General features: G+C 46.7%; 1 protein-coding gene across 1 annotated transcript in view; it reads left to right on the forward strand.

The window, feature by feature from the left end:
• Positions 1 to 18,778, forward strand: part of LOC126542978 (uncharacterized) — a 107,002-nt gene extending 88,224 nt beyond the window's left edge. The window contains exons 4-5 of the mRNA XM_050190109.2: positions 13,211 to 15,240; positions 18,267 to 18,778. Coding sequence (XP_050046066.1) covers positions 13,211 to 15,240; positions 18,267 to 18,441 — 2,205 coding nt within the window. The 3' untranslated portion in view covers positions 18,442 to 18,778. The remainder of the gene's footprint in view (positions 1 to 13,210; positions 15,241 to 18,266) is intronic.
• Positions 18,779 to 19,350: the final 572 nt, after the last annotated feature.

Genomic DNA, 19,350 nt, shown 5'->3' on the forward strand with positions numbered 1-19,350 from the left:
TGGCTTTTGACAGTCTAAGCGTTCTTGAGAATTTATGAATCACCGCTGCGACATTCTCAAACAATATTTATTTCACAGCCTGCGCTGTTTTTCGGTGTCATCTGGCTGCATTTACACACTCCGCAAATGTACATTTGTGCAAGAGTTACTTGACTTGTTGGAAGTGCGTATATGCGATATACTTCCGATTCCCGACAGAGCTGTTACCAAGGATATTCAATTCGATGACATTTTTCCAAATAATGCGAAATCACGTCCACATCGTATTCTAGAAGGTGTATTACAATATCATCTGCAGAACCTCCAAACAAACATCCTAATTGTGTCAGATGCTTCGCAATGTGAAGAAAAGTCAGGTGTAGGAATAATTTCCCCGATTCTTGATTGGACATTCTGTCTTCGGCTGCCAGATTTCATACCGATCTTTTTAGCCAAATTCATCAATGCTGCTGGGATTACGCAATTTATGACCATCAATTACGTCAGCCGTGATAATCACTGATCCGTTATCCTTTCGCTCATTGCTTACAGCTTCTCATGATTCTGTCGTAATGAGGACGTTTCATTCATTGGTACCTGCGTACCTAGGAAGCGTGCGATTGATTTGGGTGCCTGGCCATGAAGGTCTAATTATAAATGAAGTTGCAGATTCTCTAGCCAAGGCGTCCATAAGCGGCCCGATTCTCCCGTATTGTCCCTTGACTTTCGCAGGAGTGTCATTATGCAGGCAGTATCAGGCTCCGCTATTACCAATTCCATGGATTACTGACATCTATGCCCATGGCACAGAAATTCTTGCGAAACACAAATATTGAAGTGTCCATCACGAGGCTGCGCTTCCGTATATCTACGTGGAACTTCTCTTTACACAGGTCTGTCCTGGTCCCCTCACTATTATGCTCATTTTGTGGTGATGCGGACACAACAGACCATTTCTTGTTGCCTTGCAGGCGTTTTTCTGTTATAAGAAAATTATTACTGGAAATCCCGCGTCGCAATTTTGGCCTAAATTTATCAGTGCCTGTGGTCCTATGTTTTGGAGCCTCCATTATAGGGTTCAGTCACAGAAATATTTGATTGGTAATGAAAAATTACCTAATCGATACCAATCGATTACCATGTTAGACTGATCGTCCCCCCATCCTCACCATAGTTTCTTTTTATTTCATCATCATCATCAGCCTGGTTACGCCCACTGCAGGGTAAAGGCCTCTCCCATACTTCTCCAACTACCCCGGTAATGTACTAATTGTGGCCATGTTGTCCCTGCAAACTTCCTAATCTCATCCGCCCACCTAACTTTCTGCCGCCCCCTGCTACGCTTCCCTTCCCTTGGAATCCAGTCCGTAACCCTTAATGCCCATCGGTTATCTTCCCTCCTCATTACATGTCCTGTCCATTCCCATTTCTTTTTTCTTGATTTCAACTAAGATGCCATTAACTCGCGTTTGTTCCCTCACCTAATCTGCTCTTTTCTTATCCCTTAACGTTACATCCATCATTCTTCTTTCCATAGCTCGTTGCGTCGTCCTCAATTTAAGTAGGACTCCTTTCGTAAGCCTCCAGGTTTCTGCCCCGTACGTGAGTACTGGTAAGACACAGATGTTATACACACTTCTCTTGAGGGATAATGTCAACCTGCGGTTCATGATCTGAGAATGCCTGCCAAACGCACCCCAGCCCATCCTTATTGTTCTGATTATTTCTGTCCCATGATCCGGATCCGCGGTCACTACCTGTCCTAAGTAGATGTATTCCCTTACTACTTCCAGTGCCTCGCTACCTATCGTAAACTGCTGTTCTCTTCCGAGACTGTTAAACATTACTTTAGTTTTCTGCAGATTAATTTTTAGACCCACCCTTCTGTTTTGCCTCTCCAGGTCAGTGAGCATGCATTGCAATTGGTCCCGTGAGTTACTAAGCAAGGCAATATCATCAGCGAGTCGCAAGTTACTAAGGTATTCTCCATTAACTCTTATCCCCAATTCTTCCCAATCCAGGTCTCTGAATACATCCTGTAAACGCGCTGTGAATAGCATTGGAGAGATAATATCTCCCAGCTGACGCCTTTTTTTATAGGGATTTTGTTGCTTTCTTTGTGGAGAACTACGGTTGCTGTGGAGCCGCTATATATATATATATATATATCGTTCAGTATTTTTACATACTTTTTATTTATTTATCTGTTATTAATTTTTATGCACGGTTTTCTTCTGATTGATTCTTTCCCACACAGAAAATTTTCACTTTTCAGCTCCAACGTTCGAATTGTTAACTCCTTTGATTTTATACGCCTAGTTAGACCACCCGATCTGGCCTTGCCCGTTGATGTCCCGATTCAAAGGGATGTGGCCGCAGGCATCATCATCAACAACAACGATATATTAGAAAGAAGAGAGTGAGGAAAGCTGTGAATGTGTTCACGTGCGCAGATAACAGCACACAGTCGAAGGTGCTTGCACAAGTGAGTCGTTATCTACAAAGGCAAAGAGGATGAGTATAACACGATGCTTTTTAGCGCAAGAACTCGAAAAAAAGAAAACAGTGACAGGCGAAAAGTTATTCTGAGTATAAGACGAGCTCGTGCAGATCAGTAACAGCTATAGCAACGCAACGTCCGTGATACACTATATGAATAACAATGCAAGCCATAAAGTAGAGCTGTCAAGATGGGCGAAGAAAATTTGTATATTGGGAGATCTATGCAATAGGTTCAGGCAGGTCGAAGCTTAGAGGTCAACATCTTTGTACTAACTCAGTAGAGATTTCAGTCGCTCAGAGTAGACCATTATGGATAGCATTCCTAACTAGTATGGAAGCTTACGACAACGTAAACAGGGAGTTCTATGAAACATTCGCAAGCACGAGATCATGCATAGATGCCGATTTTGTGGAGCTGCTTCAAGTATATATACAAATCGTGTGGTAAGGCTGGGTATGTACAGAACAAGTGGAAGTTCACCGAGGACTGAAGCAGGGAGGCCTCCTGTGTTCATTGTTCGCGCTTTGTGTTCAGGGAATAGACAAACGACTGTAGGCTACCACATTAGGTCTTCTTTTATTTCACACACATAACGCGGGCAGCTGATGTAACAGAAGGTCAAGAAAGAAACCAAGCAAAGAGCTATTGGAAGTAGTAGTGAGCGATGTTTCGGAGCAATATGTTTCAGGGCGCAGCTCTGCCCCGCCCCAGCGCCTCGCTTATAGGCAGCGATGGTAGACAACCGTATACTTCTTGCTCGACAGTAAACTGAATCGCCTGTTACACGCTGTTAAGGCGAGCAGTGAAGACAGCGATAGTATACTTGTGAATTATGCAGAAGAAATCATCTACATATCCCCAAGAAAACCTTTGGAGAAGGGGTAAAAGATGCCAACGCCCGACGTCCTCCATGACCAGATTCGCAGCAGAAACTGATATAGATGCACCCATAGCCGTAACATGCGTTTGCAGGTAAACCTTTTGTTGTAAGACGAAGTATATATTCGACAAACAGAACTTAAGGAGACGGGACAGGTCTGAAACGTCAATCGGAGACCTTTGAGGCAGCGACCCGTCAGCTTCGAGGGCAGCGGTGCAAACCTTTACAGCCAGTTCTACCGGAACGCTTTTGAATAGTGACTTAACTTGAAATGAGATCATGACGTCATCATGAGCAGGAACAACATGCCGTATCGGTTCAATAAAGTCGCCAGAATTGCGTACTTGAGTGCCGCTTTTTCCGACGAGTGGCGACATGATCCGGTGTAAGAAACCGGAAACATTATACAGAGGTGAGCGACTGTATTCGACAATGTGCCGCATAAGAACACCTTGGTTGTGTATCTTTGGTAGGCCATGAAGTGCTGGAGCTTATCCGTTGATACAAAGTAGCTGGTAATAGGGCGACTTGTGCTGGGGCGGGGCCAAATGGAAGTCGTCAGCTAGAGGCTTCTGGAAGTTCCTTTGCAGTTTTCCTGTTGGATCACACGTCAGGCGACTATAGGTATTGGCGTCACTAACCAGTGCCAGCATTTTTTTGGTGTAGTCACCACTATCAAGAAAAACAGCTGCGTTTCCTTTGTCAGCCGGAAGAATGACGATGTCAGGATTGCTTCGAAGCCGGTCGATAGCCTCATGTTCCTCTATCGACAGCGCAGAGATTGAAGACTGGTTTTGAAGCCTAGAAGGCACGTTAATAACACGCGTGCGAGCTTCGTCACGTCTAGTAGCGTCGACTTGGCTTAGAACTTTTTCAACTACACAAATCAGCTACTTCGTATCTCGTGTGGGCCCTGTGCTATAGATTAGACCGAGGCTCAGAACAGGATTCCCCTTTGTCAGGTTTATAGGAAGAAAGATTGTGTACAACCTCTCTTGGTAAACTTCGGGACATACCGTTTCACGATGGTCGCAGCCTTTCCAGCTTAGCATGGTGCATGACGTCGTTATTTCGTGTTCTCACGCTTGCTTGAAAGTTAGCGCGTAGCTGAATTGAAGCAAATTCGGCAGGGCACAGGAGCTTTGGTCGGCAACGGGCATAGAAGGTATCATTGTCCAGCATACACACCTTAGCATTGCACTCCGACATTCTTGCTTGCAGTAGTAGTCGTTCAGCCCTTGGAATCACGCAGTCTTTTCGCGTTTATTGAACATGTATTTTTCCGGTCAGACGGGCTGCCGTCAAACTTTCGATTTCAGCTCTTGTAGCTATGGGGTCTTAGGCCTCACAGGAGTACCGATCACCGCGGGTTCGAGCTTAGCGAGCCACAGAGCCGTGCCAGCCGACAGCCTCTAGCGCCGCTGCGCGCGAGCTCAGGCCACAAGGGGCTACCGAGCGACGCACGCAAGAACAAAGTATTGCCCTGAGTTGACTGATACCGTTTATTGTATGCAGCGGCACCCGACACTGCACAAACGCCCGGTCCCGAGGCGGCGGGGAACCAAAGGGGTCCCGCACCAAGGGCGGAAAATACAGTCAGGGGCCTGTAGCACGTCGCTGCGAGAGCACAGGCTCAAGCTGGGACACGCCGATAGGAAAAGTCCCGGCGGCTGTGCTACTTGCTCTCGCGATAACCGATGGGCCAACTCGCGAGAACTCGGGCAATCTCCTTCGGCTTGGGCCTCCGATAAGTGCGGCTCGGCGTGGTGCAACCGCGCGCGAGCACTAAGCACCCGTTCTTCGGCTTAGCGTCGGGATAGGATCAACACGAGGTACGCGCTCCCCGCACGGGCAAATGCACCGTGCGTGAGCTCAGTCTTAGTCACAAAGGTGTCGGCGGACGAGAGGAAACATGTACGTACCGGGCGCCGTCCCAAGGAGAAAGAGTGCACGCTACCGTCACGACTGTAAGCGCCAGGGGCCGCTTCGTGACGTCACTAGCGTCACTAGGGTATTCAATGAAAACAGTGAACATGTCCGCAATAGGCATTAGTCAGATGCAATTGGAGGATTGGTGGAAGAAAAGTAGGGAAACGACAAAAAACGGAGACGTAAAAAAGCACAGTACGAAATAGGGGATCAGAAAATTTGAGTGGGGTAGTTTAGTGGTCTTTTTTTTCATCTTTTTTATTGTTTAACCTAGGTAGGACATTAGGCGTAGGTAGTGGAGATACAGGGCCAGGAAATACCTCGGGTAACAGAATATAAATGTCTTGGTATATGGATAAACGAAGGCAATAGATATATGGAAACACAGGAAAATACAATAATAGGGAAGGGGAAGAGAAATGGCAGCCATAATGAAGCACAGAGCGCTATGGGGATACAATAGGTACGAGGTCCTCCGAGGTATGTGGAAAGGTGTAATGGTTCCAGGACTTACTTTTGGAAATGCGGTTGTTTGCTTTAAATCAGGGGTACAATCAGGACTCGACGGGAACCAAAGGTCAGTGGGTCGCCTCGCATTGGGCGCTCACGGGAAGACTACAAATGAAGCTGTGCAGGGTGATATGGGCTCGACTAGTTTTGAAGTGAGGGAATCCCGCAGTAAAATTGAGTATGAAGAACGGCTGAGGAATATGGAAGAAAGTGAATGGGCTGGGAGAGTGTTCAGGTATCTGTACAGGAAAAACATTGATTCACAGTGGAGGAAAAGAACTAGGAAGCTTACCAACAAGTATGCAGCCTGTAGGGTGGGCAACACAGCAACAAAGAACGTCAAGCGGAAAGTCAGAGAGGCTGAAATAATCTCATGGGTAGCGGCATTGGAAAAGAAACCTGCCATGAATAACAACTTAAGAGGGAAAAACGAAATCAGGAAAGAAGCAATTTATGATAACTCAAAGGGAAGCTCATTACTTTTCTAAGCGAGATCGGGATGCCTTAGAACACGCACCTATATAGCGAAATATAAGACGGAAGAAGAAGCATGTGCGTGCTGCGGTAAAGCTAGGGAGATTATGGAGCATGTTTTATTAAAATGTGAAGATGTCTACCCAGCGGTCGATTTAGGCGCCACTGGCCTCCTTGAAGCACTTGGGTTCAGCGATGCAGTGGAAAAGTAAGCATGTCCGCAATAGGCATTAGTAAGAGGCAATTGTAGGATTGGTGGAAGAAAAAGAGGGAAACGATAAAAAACGGAGACGTACAAAAGCACAGCTCGAAATAGGGGATCTGAAAATTTGGGTGGGGTAGTTTATAGTGCTTTTTTTTTTCCTCTTTTCTATTGTTTAACCTAGGTGGCACATTAGGCGTATAATAGCAAGAGCTTGGTGGCGCAACCCACCGCCCCGTTCCAAAGGAGACGCTCATAACATCCATCCAGCTCCGCCCTCACCGCGAGCCATCGCGAGTGGAGCGCCACCGCTGACAACTGGCTCGGAACGAGAAGACCGCCTGGCTTAAGGATTGCAGAACATAGGTGAAATGTGCCCGAGCAATGGCGCGTCGAATTCCCCAAATCCCCACAGAGTTTACACGGAACATGACGGTGATGGCAGGAATGAGCCTGAAGTGTCCATATAATTGCTATCGCAGTAATATAATAAGAGTATCAGAGTCCCGTGGCCCCTCACTTTCCGGAAAAGAAGAAGTGACAGAATCGAACTTTCACCATGCAGCAATTCGCTGCGCCACAACAATGTCTCTTTCCTTCTGTGGGGCGGGAGCACCGAAGCAAGAAAAAAAAAAAAACGCGAAGTAAAGCAAGTTGGCCACAATCGAATGCCTACTTTGGGCACCTAATGTGGTTACCGAAGGAATATCGCAGAAAACGAGAGACTCTTGGTCCACAGAGAGCCATACGCATACTGCTCGGTATCGTTCCGGAGACGTTCCGGAGAGGTTGCAACGACATCAAAGCGAAGGTGATGTTCTCAAGCGGAGGCGTTGCAACCCATCGAGTCCCCACAGTGATGGCGGCGAGCGAACATTGTTTATTTTTCTCGTCTGCTATCCAGAAAGTGTCCAAAACTCTTGCAGGCCAAAATCCAATCGGCCCGAGAAAAACGAACGTGCACCGAAGTGCGCCGCGCGGTGGGGGGGGTGACACGAGAAAAATGCATGCGTTCTGGCTGGCTCTGGTAGCCCGAGAACAAGAAAATTGAAGTGGCTGAATGTGTTCTCGCAAATAAAAGTCAAAGTAGAAAAAATAAATAAGAAAGTAGTTACCTTTGCTGGCTTTACTGCCTTGATATCGATGCTTTGGCGCAGGTGAAAAACATGTTGATATTGTTTTCTGCTACATGACGGCGCAAGTGAACCGCCACAACGCTTCGTCTCAAAGGACCTCGCTGCGTCCTCTGCCCACTTGTATGATAGTGAGTTGATTTGGCGCGTCTCGTTGTATGGTCCGATGTACGACATTAGAAAAGTCAATGCACTTTTGGTATCAAATGTTTATAAGAATTTTATGCCCATAAAGGTTCGCAATTGAAATCCATGCGCTCTGTAGATTCCGCGGCCTCCGCACGATGCCGCGACGAGCCCGCTCGCCATCAAAATGCCCTTGAAACTCTGTGTTAGGATGGCGCTTCTTGCGCTATGTGACTCCAGGTGCATGGGAGGTGCCGCGAAATCCAGCCAGAGTTGTCAATGTTCATGCCCAAATGTCTTTTCGAGCATAAAACAGACATTCTAGACAAAATCCAGTATGATTTCCGGTGCCAGGGTTGTTTCCGCCGACGGTGCATGACAACACGAAAAAATTTCGGGGGGGGGGGGGGGGGGGGGGGCTAGAGCCCCATAAGCCCGCACCCCCCCCCCCCCCCCGGCTACGCCCCTGGTGTTGTTCTACGGCGTAATTGAGCGAACGAGCACAGCGAAAGGTGAGAGCGAACGCGGAGCGCAGCGGGGGATAAAAGAAATGGCGAGAGCAAAGAGGCGCGATTAGGAAAGGGGAGAGGAACATATAGAAACAACGCGCTGTATGAACGGAGGTCTGTCTGCGGCGACTGCTGTGAATCACGCCCACGCGTTACCCATGACGCTGCCTGTCGTGATCTCCTGATTAGGGAGGCAGTCGCGTCGCACTTTGCTTCATTTACAACGTGCCGGACGAGTCAGATTGTACGCGCCAGCCAATATATCGCGAAATGAACATGTATAGGGCTGTGCTCAAATTTCGCATTAGGGAGTACCGTAATTGTCAGTGAATTTTTTAGTTTTTGTTTTCGTTCTTTTCCGGCACACTGCAAGGTTGGTGACTAGGAGTCATCAAAAAGAAAGTGAGAGAAACGCAGATGTATGCAAGAGACGGAAAAAAGGAAAAGTCGATGGATATTTACACTTACAAATATCGCTATAGAGAAACGAAGAGAGAACATTTGTGCGATGTCACAAAGGGCAGCGCCTGGCTTTTTGAGGCCCAAGCTGACTGCCTGAGGACAAAGGCATGCCGAAGCAAATATATCGGACCAAACATACCGGGCACGTCTCTACTGCAACAAAAATCGGGATACGACTCAGCTTGTATAATGAATACCAAGAAACATTTAGAGTATTAATTCGAAAAAAGCAGGGAATTGATTGTTGCGAGATCGTCACAAGAATATGTAACTTTACGATGTAAAGCTGAGATATAGGCAGATGGCTAGATTATGTAATGGTAAGACGTAAGTGGCTCACGTTATTTTATTATTTTTGTCGCAACCCTGATTAAAACGGGATGGAAACCACCACCACCGTCGTCGTCGTCGTCGTCGTCGTGGAAGCGGCAACCATGGCGGCAACGCCCACTCTAGGACATTTTAACGGTACCACGTGCAGTATACTGCAACATACTGTAACTGTACCGCATTGCTAGGGTGTTGCTTTTTGTTCCATGAGTGCTGTACCGCGCGGCCAGAAACAGAGCCAAGACAGAGCGGACAGCAGCGCGAAAGCGGAATTACGGTGGCTAGCGGAAGGGAAAGCGCGCGACGATAATCTGGTTCTTTATTTTATGACGCCAACTTTGACGCTCGTTGCAATGGACGACCCTGACAACGACACGACGACACATTGGCTCGCGATGCTTGGCTCGACTTCAGCGATTTAAGCACTGATGAACGTGACCTGCTGCTTAGGGCTCGCGCTTCCGGCGTCGTTGCGTACTGCTACGACGGCAACTGTATGCCATAGCTGTACATATTCGCACATTTGTAGCTTTTCCTTCGTGAAAACCAAATGCCGCACTCACCGCCCCGTCTTCGACCTGCAGTTGTTCTTGCGCTTGAGAGAATGCAGGCAAGACCGACGGAACAGCGCTACGGGAAAGCATTGCTTTGAAAGGCACTCCACACGACTTCAGTAAGTCGGCGTTGAACTACTGATCCTCTGGACGAAAGTGCAGCGAGCACACTATGCGATTTTTCGGCTCTTTGCCAACGCGCTGCAGTTTGGCAAAGGTACGGCACTTAACTGTTTCGAACGGAGAGGTTCACTCGTTAGCACACAGTGATAAGTAACGTTGGATTCGCCGCTGCAACTGCCCTTGGCCAAGTTCCGCGGACCACTCGCGCATCCCACGACATCACATGGACGTGGCATTCTCGCTGCTTTTTCCAAATGCAAGTTTCGCGATCCAGCAGAACTAGCGCAGCACGACGCGATAACGAAACAACTGAAACTCCAAAGCGCGCGCGGCGTAGAGTCAAGCGAAAACGAAACCTTTCGACCACCCATACTACTGAAGGGTAACGTCAAAATGTTTTTTTTTTTTTTTAGAATCGAACAGAAGTAGACAAGTAGCATTTTCTTCCGTCTTATAACCTAATGAAACGATCTTTTTAATACGAGTAGTTGAGTACTAGTGACATAAATTATGATGAGGTGTGCCTTCGTCATCGGGCTAGTACCGGAATGTTGCTGGGGGGTCTCAAATCGTGTCATGCATTTATTTATCTAAATTTCTCGGTTACTAAAGCTCTGTTCACGAGTTTATTGACGCCTTAGACGCTCTAGAGCATTGCTTTATCACTTTAACTTGACTTCATAGTAACCTTTAGTGTCCCTTTAAGTGTTACGCTTTCTTCTCACACCTCTGCGAGAGACAGGACTGGTAGACACATGGTGACACATTTGGCGCAGAAAGAGACGCTCTGCCGGAGCAACTGCCGGCCAGATCTGCCAGGCTAACCCCGCCTGTATACATCACCAACACTACCACCGTATTACAAAACGACCAAATGTCTTTATTTCCATACTAACCACGGAAATGAAAAAAAAAGCTTCATAAAATAAAGTTGGTAGGACCTCAAGGCAAGGGCCCAGCACCAGTACGTTCATCCGTGTGGTATGTGATCGCGCTGCACACTAATTTCCAATGAACTAATTCACTGCTTAAGTTTTTATCTTAACGGGCCCCTCACCAGGTCTGGCCATGTTGAGCTGACTAGCGCAGAGCATACATTGTCGCCAACGATCGTGTTTGCAAAGTATTACGTCGCTACGCGCCGCGGAAAGATCTGAAATTTTAAACTGAGCGCCGTTTTTCCATCTCGCGTCCGCGGCGCTCCAAGCCGGACGGTGACGTAGTCGTGCCCCTGCGCCTACGTAATCGTGTCCGCAGTGTGACGTCGCTCGTGGTGACACGTGACTTCGAGAATTATTCAAGACAACATCTGTTGTCTGTGCGATCTGTTGCTTGAATTGACGAATTGAAGTTTAGAGAGATAATAAAAAACACAAACTGAATGACTGCGTGTTTTTTGTTTCACTACGCACTGAAACAAGAGAGATGTACTTCCGCTTCGTCTGCTTGTTCCCATGGTCGTGCGGTCACGTGCGCAGGTAGCGAAACTATGCCATTTTCTAGCATGTTGCAGCGCGTGATCATGCTCCGCGATCCGCTTGTTCGGCCTGAGTATTCGTGTAGCGCTGAATTATACAACTAGTAATGCTTCCTTGTGCACTGCGCGCAAAATCGTGCGCTACGCGAACGAGGCAACCGCTCGCGCATGACGCCGTCGGCGGAAGTACATAGCGCCGAAAAAAAGCGAGGTCCGCTATGGGAGAACGTAGGCAAGGAATTTCGCTAGCGTAGGCTAGGCGAGGCAAGTGGAGAGAGCATCTTGCTGAGTGAAATATTTCAATCTCGGCTATTAATGAGCCGATTTGAAAAATGTTTGCGGCAGAACGCTCCCTAGAAGACACGTGACAGATTCCAGCGTATAACCAAATCTTGCTGTGGGGCCTGGTGAGATGCCCTTTAAGAAGAAGTTTTAGCTCGGGTGCTCCTATCTAAATACATGTAGAAGGAGAATTTGTTTTTCTCAGCAACCACTTCACTGAATTTGACGAGGTTTGTTGCATTTAAAAGAAAAGCTGAAACTCTAGTGACTGTTGGTTTTCAATTTTTTATTTAGATCGTCCATACTTTATTAAGAATTGGCAAAATCGAAAATTGTCAGAAAACGAAACTATCAAGTGTACAACTCACGAACTCAGCGAGGGAAAATGATATCACGATTCCGTGAATTGCATCTGATAGCACATCTAAAGCGGCCAAAATTGGTATGTTACATATAAATCTAAAAAATGCAGTAATATGGAAATACAGCTTTGCAGAACCCTTGTACACAACGTAACAAGTTCACGTAAGATATAAATTGACATATTGAATTTGTCCGCTTTGAATGATCTAATAGATTCCGTTTACAGAACCGCGATATCTGTTTTTGATGCAGAGCTGTTAATCTATAAACTTCGTGCGTCTATTTTTTTCGAACTTTCCCATTCTTGAAAATTCTTTTCACCAAATTCAGGCCGTATATCGAAATTCCGCTTCCAACAATCACGAGGATTTAACTTTCTCTCTCAAATGCAACAAATGTCATTAAAATCGGTCCAGAGGTTATCTCAGAAAAAGCGTTTTTGCGTTTTATATCTATTTCAATAGGACGCGTCGGAGTTGGGCCTGAGCTAAAGCTTCCTCTTAATTAACACTTTATGGCACATATTACAATTTACAAGTTCTAGCCGGGGAGCTCTCAGGGCGGATCTGGTTGGAACGAATTCTCAGGATAACACCAGTTTCTTGATATTAATTCCTGAACTTTGTGGAGAAATGCATTGACGCTGCAGTTACTTTTGTGCTTCAATGCATAAAACGACGTTTTGTTAAGAAGGTAAGCGGAACGACAGTGCATTCTTACCGCAAGTCCGACGGCGCATGTCGCGTAAATGACGTCATCGACGCAATTATTTTCAAGTGGATATGCCTTGCAGTTTCACACACTAGAATTTGTAATTTGTAATATGTGTCACAAGGTGATTAATATAAGGTTAATTAGCGATTCCTTTATTTATTTGATTACGCATTTAAATTTTTTTTGTAAGTAACGTCCGCCTCTTCGAGTAGACCGGCTCACGGATTAAATTTGTCTATCTGCCATTAGAAGTTTTTTTTTTTTTACAAGAATTGAAATTGTTCGCTGAAATACCTAGGTATACAAGCTTGTATACGCCCTTTTCGACTATTGCGCTTGTCTTTGCAGCGGCGGGCATCGCACGCTTGCTGATCTTAAGAACAGTTTTAGCTGTGTGAATTCGATTTTCTCGTAAGATTTTTGTTACGCCAAAATTTGTTCTCAAGTTCGTTTAGTGAATTCCGCCCGTGGTGCGTGTTTTCTTGTTTAATTTCAGGGTCCGCGTTTGTCTTTTAATATGATGAATCCAACCCACACGTGCTATCGTCAAACGCATGACTACCTTAGATTATTGTTAGAGCCCTGATCTAATCTAACAGACCGCTTCTGCGCCGGCAAGAGTCAGCACTAATTCTCGCTGTGCCCTTGCGCCTTTTGCAGGAAGAGCCAGGCGTACCGGCAGCAGACGACACTACGCCACCACCGGTGCCCAAACGGCCCCCGCCAAGCCTGCCCCGTTCCTCTTCTACGGGCTCCGTGACGTCATCGCGCGAGTATCCCGTCAGTCCTCCGCCGAGGAGACGGTACCTAAGTCCCGAGCGACGACGACGGGCGCTGATGATGAACGGAAATGCCGCTAATAACGGCACTACCTCGGCAAGCATCCCGGACTCGCCGGACAACCATCTCGACCGGCGTCCTATCCGGCGTCCCATCATCGTTCCCCTCGACCCCATCCTTCAGTCAACGACGCCGAGGCCACCAGCCGAACAACCTCGCGTGACGGCTGTCACGTGCCAAAGCGACACGATATCCTCCAGAACGCTGCTTAGGACAGGTAGCCAGCCGGCGTACGTAGATTGTGATGGCGACTCACCGGGCCATCTGGATCGCGTCGACTGCTTCGGCAGGGACGACGGTCTCCGTAAGCATACGACTTCTGCAGGTGACTTCCGGTCGCCACCAGTACAAACGCGCCTGCCGAAAGAGTTTGCCGATCTTTCCAGCCCGATGGAAGTGTCGAGAGCGCTAGTGAGGACGGGCAGCCATGCTTCTGACAATTATGTAAGCTCCAGCGCCGATGGTAGGCCTCAGGACGGTATTGTTACGAATGACGGCAGCCTTCGGCGGCAACTGTCGTCTCCTATATGCTCCAGGGCTTTCTTCTACTCTTCTTCTAAGCCGTGTGTTTTGCAGTGGCAAGATGCAAGTGTGCAGGATGTAGGGGACGAGGCAAACAAACCACCGGGAACAGCTTTACGGGCTGCTTCCCCAAGTCAGCATAAGAACCACTCCAATGACATTGCTCAAAGGCAACTCAGTAGCCAAAATAAGTCAGGTAGCTTTAAGCCTGCGGCCCGTGCACAGAATGGTCGCTTGGAGTCGGAAGACAGCAAAGTCGCCCGTGTGGTCAACGGTCGTGACTCTCCTAACGGAACCTTTCACGATAGGGACAACACCAAGCTAACAGTAACGTTTCGAACTCTGCCAGAAACGGGGAGCTTCCGGCGCAAATCCGAATCTCGCAACTCCATCCACGTGGACTTCAACGTTCGCGACGGCCTTCCTTGGAACGGGCGGACACAAAGCGCCGCTTCGCCTAGCAACGGTGACCCCATCATCGAGAATGGCCACACCGCAGCGGTATCGAGCTCAGCAGGTTTGTGTCGCAGTCGCAGTCTCCGAAGCCATCGGAAGCCCGAGTTGTCGGACGGCGTCGCTGCGTCCAGGACGATGGAGGACTTCTCACCTCCGCCGCTTCCACCGCGCAAGGCCAAGGAGGAGGCCAGGCGGCAGGCAGAAGAGAACGCCTCGCCCACGCTCAAGAGAGTCACCTTCCACATCCTTCCCACTACCCCCGAGAACCCGGAACACAAAGACAGGCCTTCCTCCGCGGAGAAGGCGCCCTCGGCCGAAGATTGTCCGGAGGACGGCTTCTTCACGCGTCCGCCCCCAAAGACTCCGTCGCCCGTAGCGGGAAAAGGCCGAGCGGCGTCGCCCGTGTGCCATAGGGCAACAAACGGCACTCGCTCGCCCGTCGCCGGGAAGATCGGAGAGCCGTCGCCCCAGTGTCAACGCAGGATGAACGGATGCACCAAGGCAACGCCAGCCGTCGCCAAGGTGAACGGCGTTCACGGCAGCAAAGCGGGATCGAGGGACACCGCGAGGACGCCGCAGGGGCACACAACCAAAGATCCCAAGGCGAACCCCATGGTCAAGAAGACGTTCGAACCGCCTCCGGCGGCGAGCGATGTCTCTACGGACTGTTACAACGTGTACAACGTGCGCACCGGGAAGATCTCCTCCACCGTCACCAAGCCGAACGCGCTTGGCCGCAGCCCAGCCCGAGTGCCCCTAGAGAGCGTCCAGTGCGCCAACGGAACCGCGGCTACCCGGAGCCAGCTGACCAAGCTGAGGAACATGTCTCCGACCAGGGAGGCGGAGAAGCTCATCGGCAAGATCATCTCTCGGTAGGTGCACGGGCGCCCACGTGCTGGAACACTTTCGATGGCTGCTTAACAGGGAGCTGTGCGCGTGGCTTTTCCACTTAAATACATTGGACGTATATATAGTTTGGTTCGGCAGCCTCTCAACCGATTGGCGTGATACATTGGCGAATCGAAAGAACAAGCCGGGGTGTAACTATCTAAGGAGACAACGTTTAGGTATCCGTTTATACAAATTTCCTAAAGTGCTCGTGCGCGCCTCATCTATAGTTCGTGCGATGCAAATATGTCATTCTGTATTGGTACATCTTCCCATAATGTGGTGCGGCTCTTTAACCTGAGAATGCTAGGCTACGTGCGAACTACGGGCTATTTGCCTTCGATCTTCCTGTTCTTTATTGGCCTTTCTTTATGCGTGCGTTTTGTTGATTCTTCTTAATTTTTATGAGTAGCTTGAGTTTAGTTTTTATGTTTGTGGGACAGCCAGCTCTTCAGTGGCCTATTTTCTCTCGTTCACGTAAAATGAAGTAATCTGTAGAATTTTATTTATCGTGTTTGCCGCTCTTAAACTCGTATCTTACTAGCCAATTCCGATTTCCTATTTAAATATATGGTAAACGATAAAATGCTACACAATCCTTGAACCCATTCGAATGGCATTTGCTTGAGCAGAAAATTAAATTCCTATAAATTATGAAAACAAGGTTCGCACTTATAGCGTTCACTAGTTCGTAAAATGGAAGAAAACGAAGTGAACAAAAAAATCAGTGGTGATTTAGCGGTAACTGCGAGAGAAATGCGTCACCATTTCGTCGCACCAATCCAATCCCCCCCTAGACACACTCACAGACACCCATATATATATATATATATATATATATATATATACACACATGTAAGTCACATGATAAGAGAGTGAGTGAGTGAATAAACGTTTATTGGGTCCATCAAAACGCGCTAAAACACGCACCCCGCTAATCCAATGACGGGACTACGCCAACAAGGACAGCATAGGGGAAATTACCATATATATATAAATATATATATATATATATATATATATATATATATATATATATATATATATATATATATATATATAAAGTGGGCGAAAAGGTAACTTGTCGCTGGTGGGAGACGAACCCACAACCTCCGCATTACGCACTCAAGAACGAGGAAAATGAGAGAGAAACACATTATTTAGAAAAGTAAGACTCAAGGCTTCCGGACATTGTACTTCGTGAGGCTGAATGTGTTGCTACTTGTAAAGCTGCTGCCTTTGCGAAATGACGGCTGACTGAGCTTTCCTGCAATACTAAATTCTTGCCAAGCTCGTTCTGTGGTTTTTTTTTTCACGAGCGGGAGCCTGTCGGCACCAACGGCAACGCACGTGCACGTGCGTAACTGGCGTCTTTAAAGCTGGCTTTCCCGCACTTACATGCTCCATGCGGTAAAGTGCGATTCTGTAATTTGTTGTTGGCTTCATATTATACGACAGCCATATTATTAGAGCATTTAGCTATGTCCGCGAAGAAAGGAAGTTGCCATTGCAACCACATACGCCAGTACAAATAAATAATATTGAAAAATATACTTATTTTAAATATTTTTGAAATATTTTTCTTTTATATGTCTTGATTGTTTAGTAGCTCACAGAACGCATTGAAAACACAGAAAAGCTCAAGTAGAGATTAAATATAGGTTATGAAGAAGTAAATAAATAAATATTACACAAACATGAATCGCTTAGCCTTTCTTAATTTTAACTGACATTGGTGAGGCCGTAGTTAGGCACTACATATAAATTTTTTGAAGTTTATAAAGGTTCTAGGTGATAGCTGTGTAACGCAATCCATACAGTCGCACTGTATTCTTCTTCTTCCTCCTCTTATTTCCGGTGCAGCCTTTCTCGAAAAAAAAAAAACTCTAGTAAATTCTGCTTCGGAAACTTAAAAACTTGGTCGTCAGTAAAACAACCATACTATCAAAAAGCGCATGATAGGAACCGACGTGTTTCGAACTCCATTCTCGATGAAAATAGAACCTACACATATGCATGCATGCTGGTCATACATGCAGGTGTTGCCGTGAAGTGCATTTGCCGTTTGTATGGATTCGCATTGTAGAACTATTACACAATTACGAAACCTACGTGTGTTTCCTTTCCCTGTCTGCGTTTATCCTCGAGCTTTCTTTCTTGCCCCTCCCCCACCCCCGCCTCCCGCTCTCTCTCTCTCTCTCTCTTACGTAAGCTTTGTCGTTTCCTAACATATTAAATTTTAACGCCGAAGAAGCTTCCTGAGAAGCCCGAAATAAGTAGGAATTTGAAAGGAAATGCAACTTTCCTATCAAATATCTCGCTCTCGAGATCTTATACGCCGCATAACAAGAAACTTGTTATATTAAAAAAAAGACAGAGTTCTGAGATTTTTCGCCAATTGTCCAGGAAGGCCGCAACACTTGAGTACTGAGCCTTTGTTTATGAAACATGAACTACTGAAGGCCTCCCAAATTTAGTATTACAAGTTATTACGATATATAAAAGGTAATAAACTTCTTGATGTATACGGGTATAATGTGCTCACTAAGAAATATTTCAATTTCTTGTTAATTGACAATGCAGTCAAGTATAACTGACTGTTTTCGCTTCCCATTATATATTCAAAGTGTGCTGTAATTACTACATTGTTAATTTTTGTTGCTTGCTACTTACGATATTTTATAAAAGTTCTTCACGCTGTTTTAAGGCCTGAAATCTGTACTCTTACTTTGTATTCATTTCGTCCTGGATATTATTTTGAAAATTTGTAATTTATTTTTATATGTTTATATTGAGTGTATGTAATATAGTAACAATATCTCACTTGTCACAAAACAACGATTATTTTAAATTTTAGTATTTATTGATGATTCTAATCTATTAGTTGACAGGGCTGTTTTTTTTTTTTTACAATATCTTAAAACGGCGTCGTCTAGTGAGGATGCTTAGTGAGGAGACGGTGTTGACGGGCCACATTTCACCGCGCGTACGGTGCACATTATTCCCGCAGGTGCAAGTCGAGCGCGGTGCTGAGCGGCAAGGACAAAAAGCCCGCCTCGTCGCCGCCGCCCCCTCCATCAGCGGATGGCGCCAACGCTCAGCCGCAGCTGCTCAAACTCACCGCCAGGCAGCAGCAGCGACACAGCAGGTGCACGAAGTGCGCCCATGCCCAGGCGGCCAAGTGACGTCACCGACAGTGGAGAGTCTGATGACGTTATGCACCCGATGCCGGCCCTTGCTCTCGTCCTCTAAACAGCACTCACTCCTTCCTTCTCCCCACACGGTCGGCATTCTGCCAAGTGGGCAACCTCCAACTGAGAAAAACAACGCAGCCACCCGAAACGGGACCCCGAGCGCGCGTTTTGTCTGTATCGCTTGTTTGACGGGGCCCAGGTATACACGCCGCTTGCCGGACGGTTTTCTTTTTCTTTCTTCTTCTTCAAGAGAGAACACGATCGTGGCTGCGAGTCCGAAGAAGATGTACATTAGTCCTGTAATTAAAGATGTCTATTAACAACCTAACAGTTGCTACTAACGCCCATTTATCCGTTCGTGTGTCTGTGTTTCTACGTTATCTTGGTGCCAGCACTCCAATACTCGGCAGCTATCGCTCCTGAAAGGTCTGCGAGGAATGTTCATGCAACAGGAGTGCTCGCGCGCCTGTGTACTTAGGAAAATGGTAAGTCCCGGCAACGTTTTCAACGCCCCACGACACACTAGCGTAAAACGCAGAAACCATTTTCTGAGATAACTATCGGACCGATTTTAATAAAATGTGTTGCATTTTAGAGAGAAAAGTATATTCTAGTGACTGTTGGAAGTGGAATTTCAATTTAGGGCCTGAATTTTGTTAAAAGAAATTTCAAACATTGAAAAGTTCAAAAAAAATATAGAAGCACGAAGTTTACAAATTAGTAGCTCTGCATCAAGAACAGATATTGTGGTTCTGTAAATGGCATCTATTAGAACATTTAGAGATGACAAATTCGATATGTCAGTTTATATCTTACGTCAATTCGTTACGTTGTGTGCAATGATTCTGCTAAAACTCGATTTCCATATTACTAAAGTTTTTTTAGATTTATCTGTAACAT

This window comes from Dermacentor andersoni, chromosome 2, assembly GCF_023375885.2.
Source record: "Dermacentor andersoni chromosome 2, qqDerAnde1_hic_scaffold, whole genome shotgun sequence".
NCBI lineage: Eukaryota > Metazoa > Arthropoda > Arachnida > Ixodida > Ixodidae > Dermacentor > Dermacentor andersoni.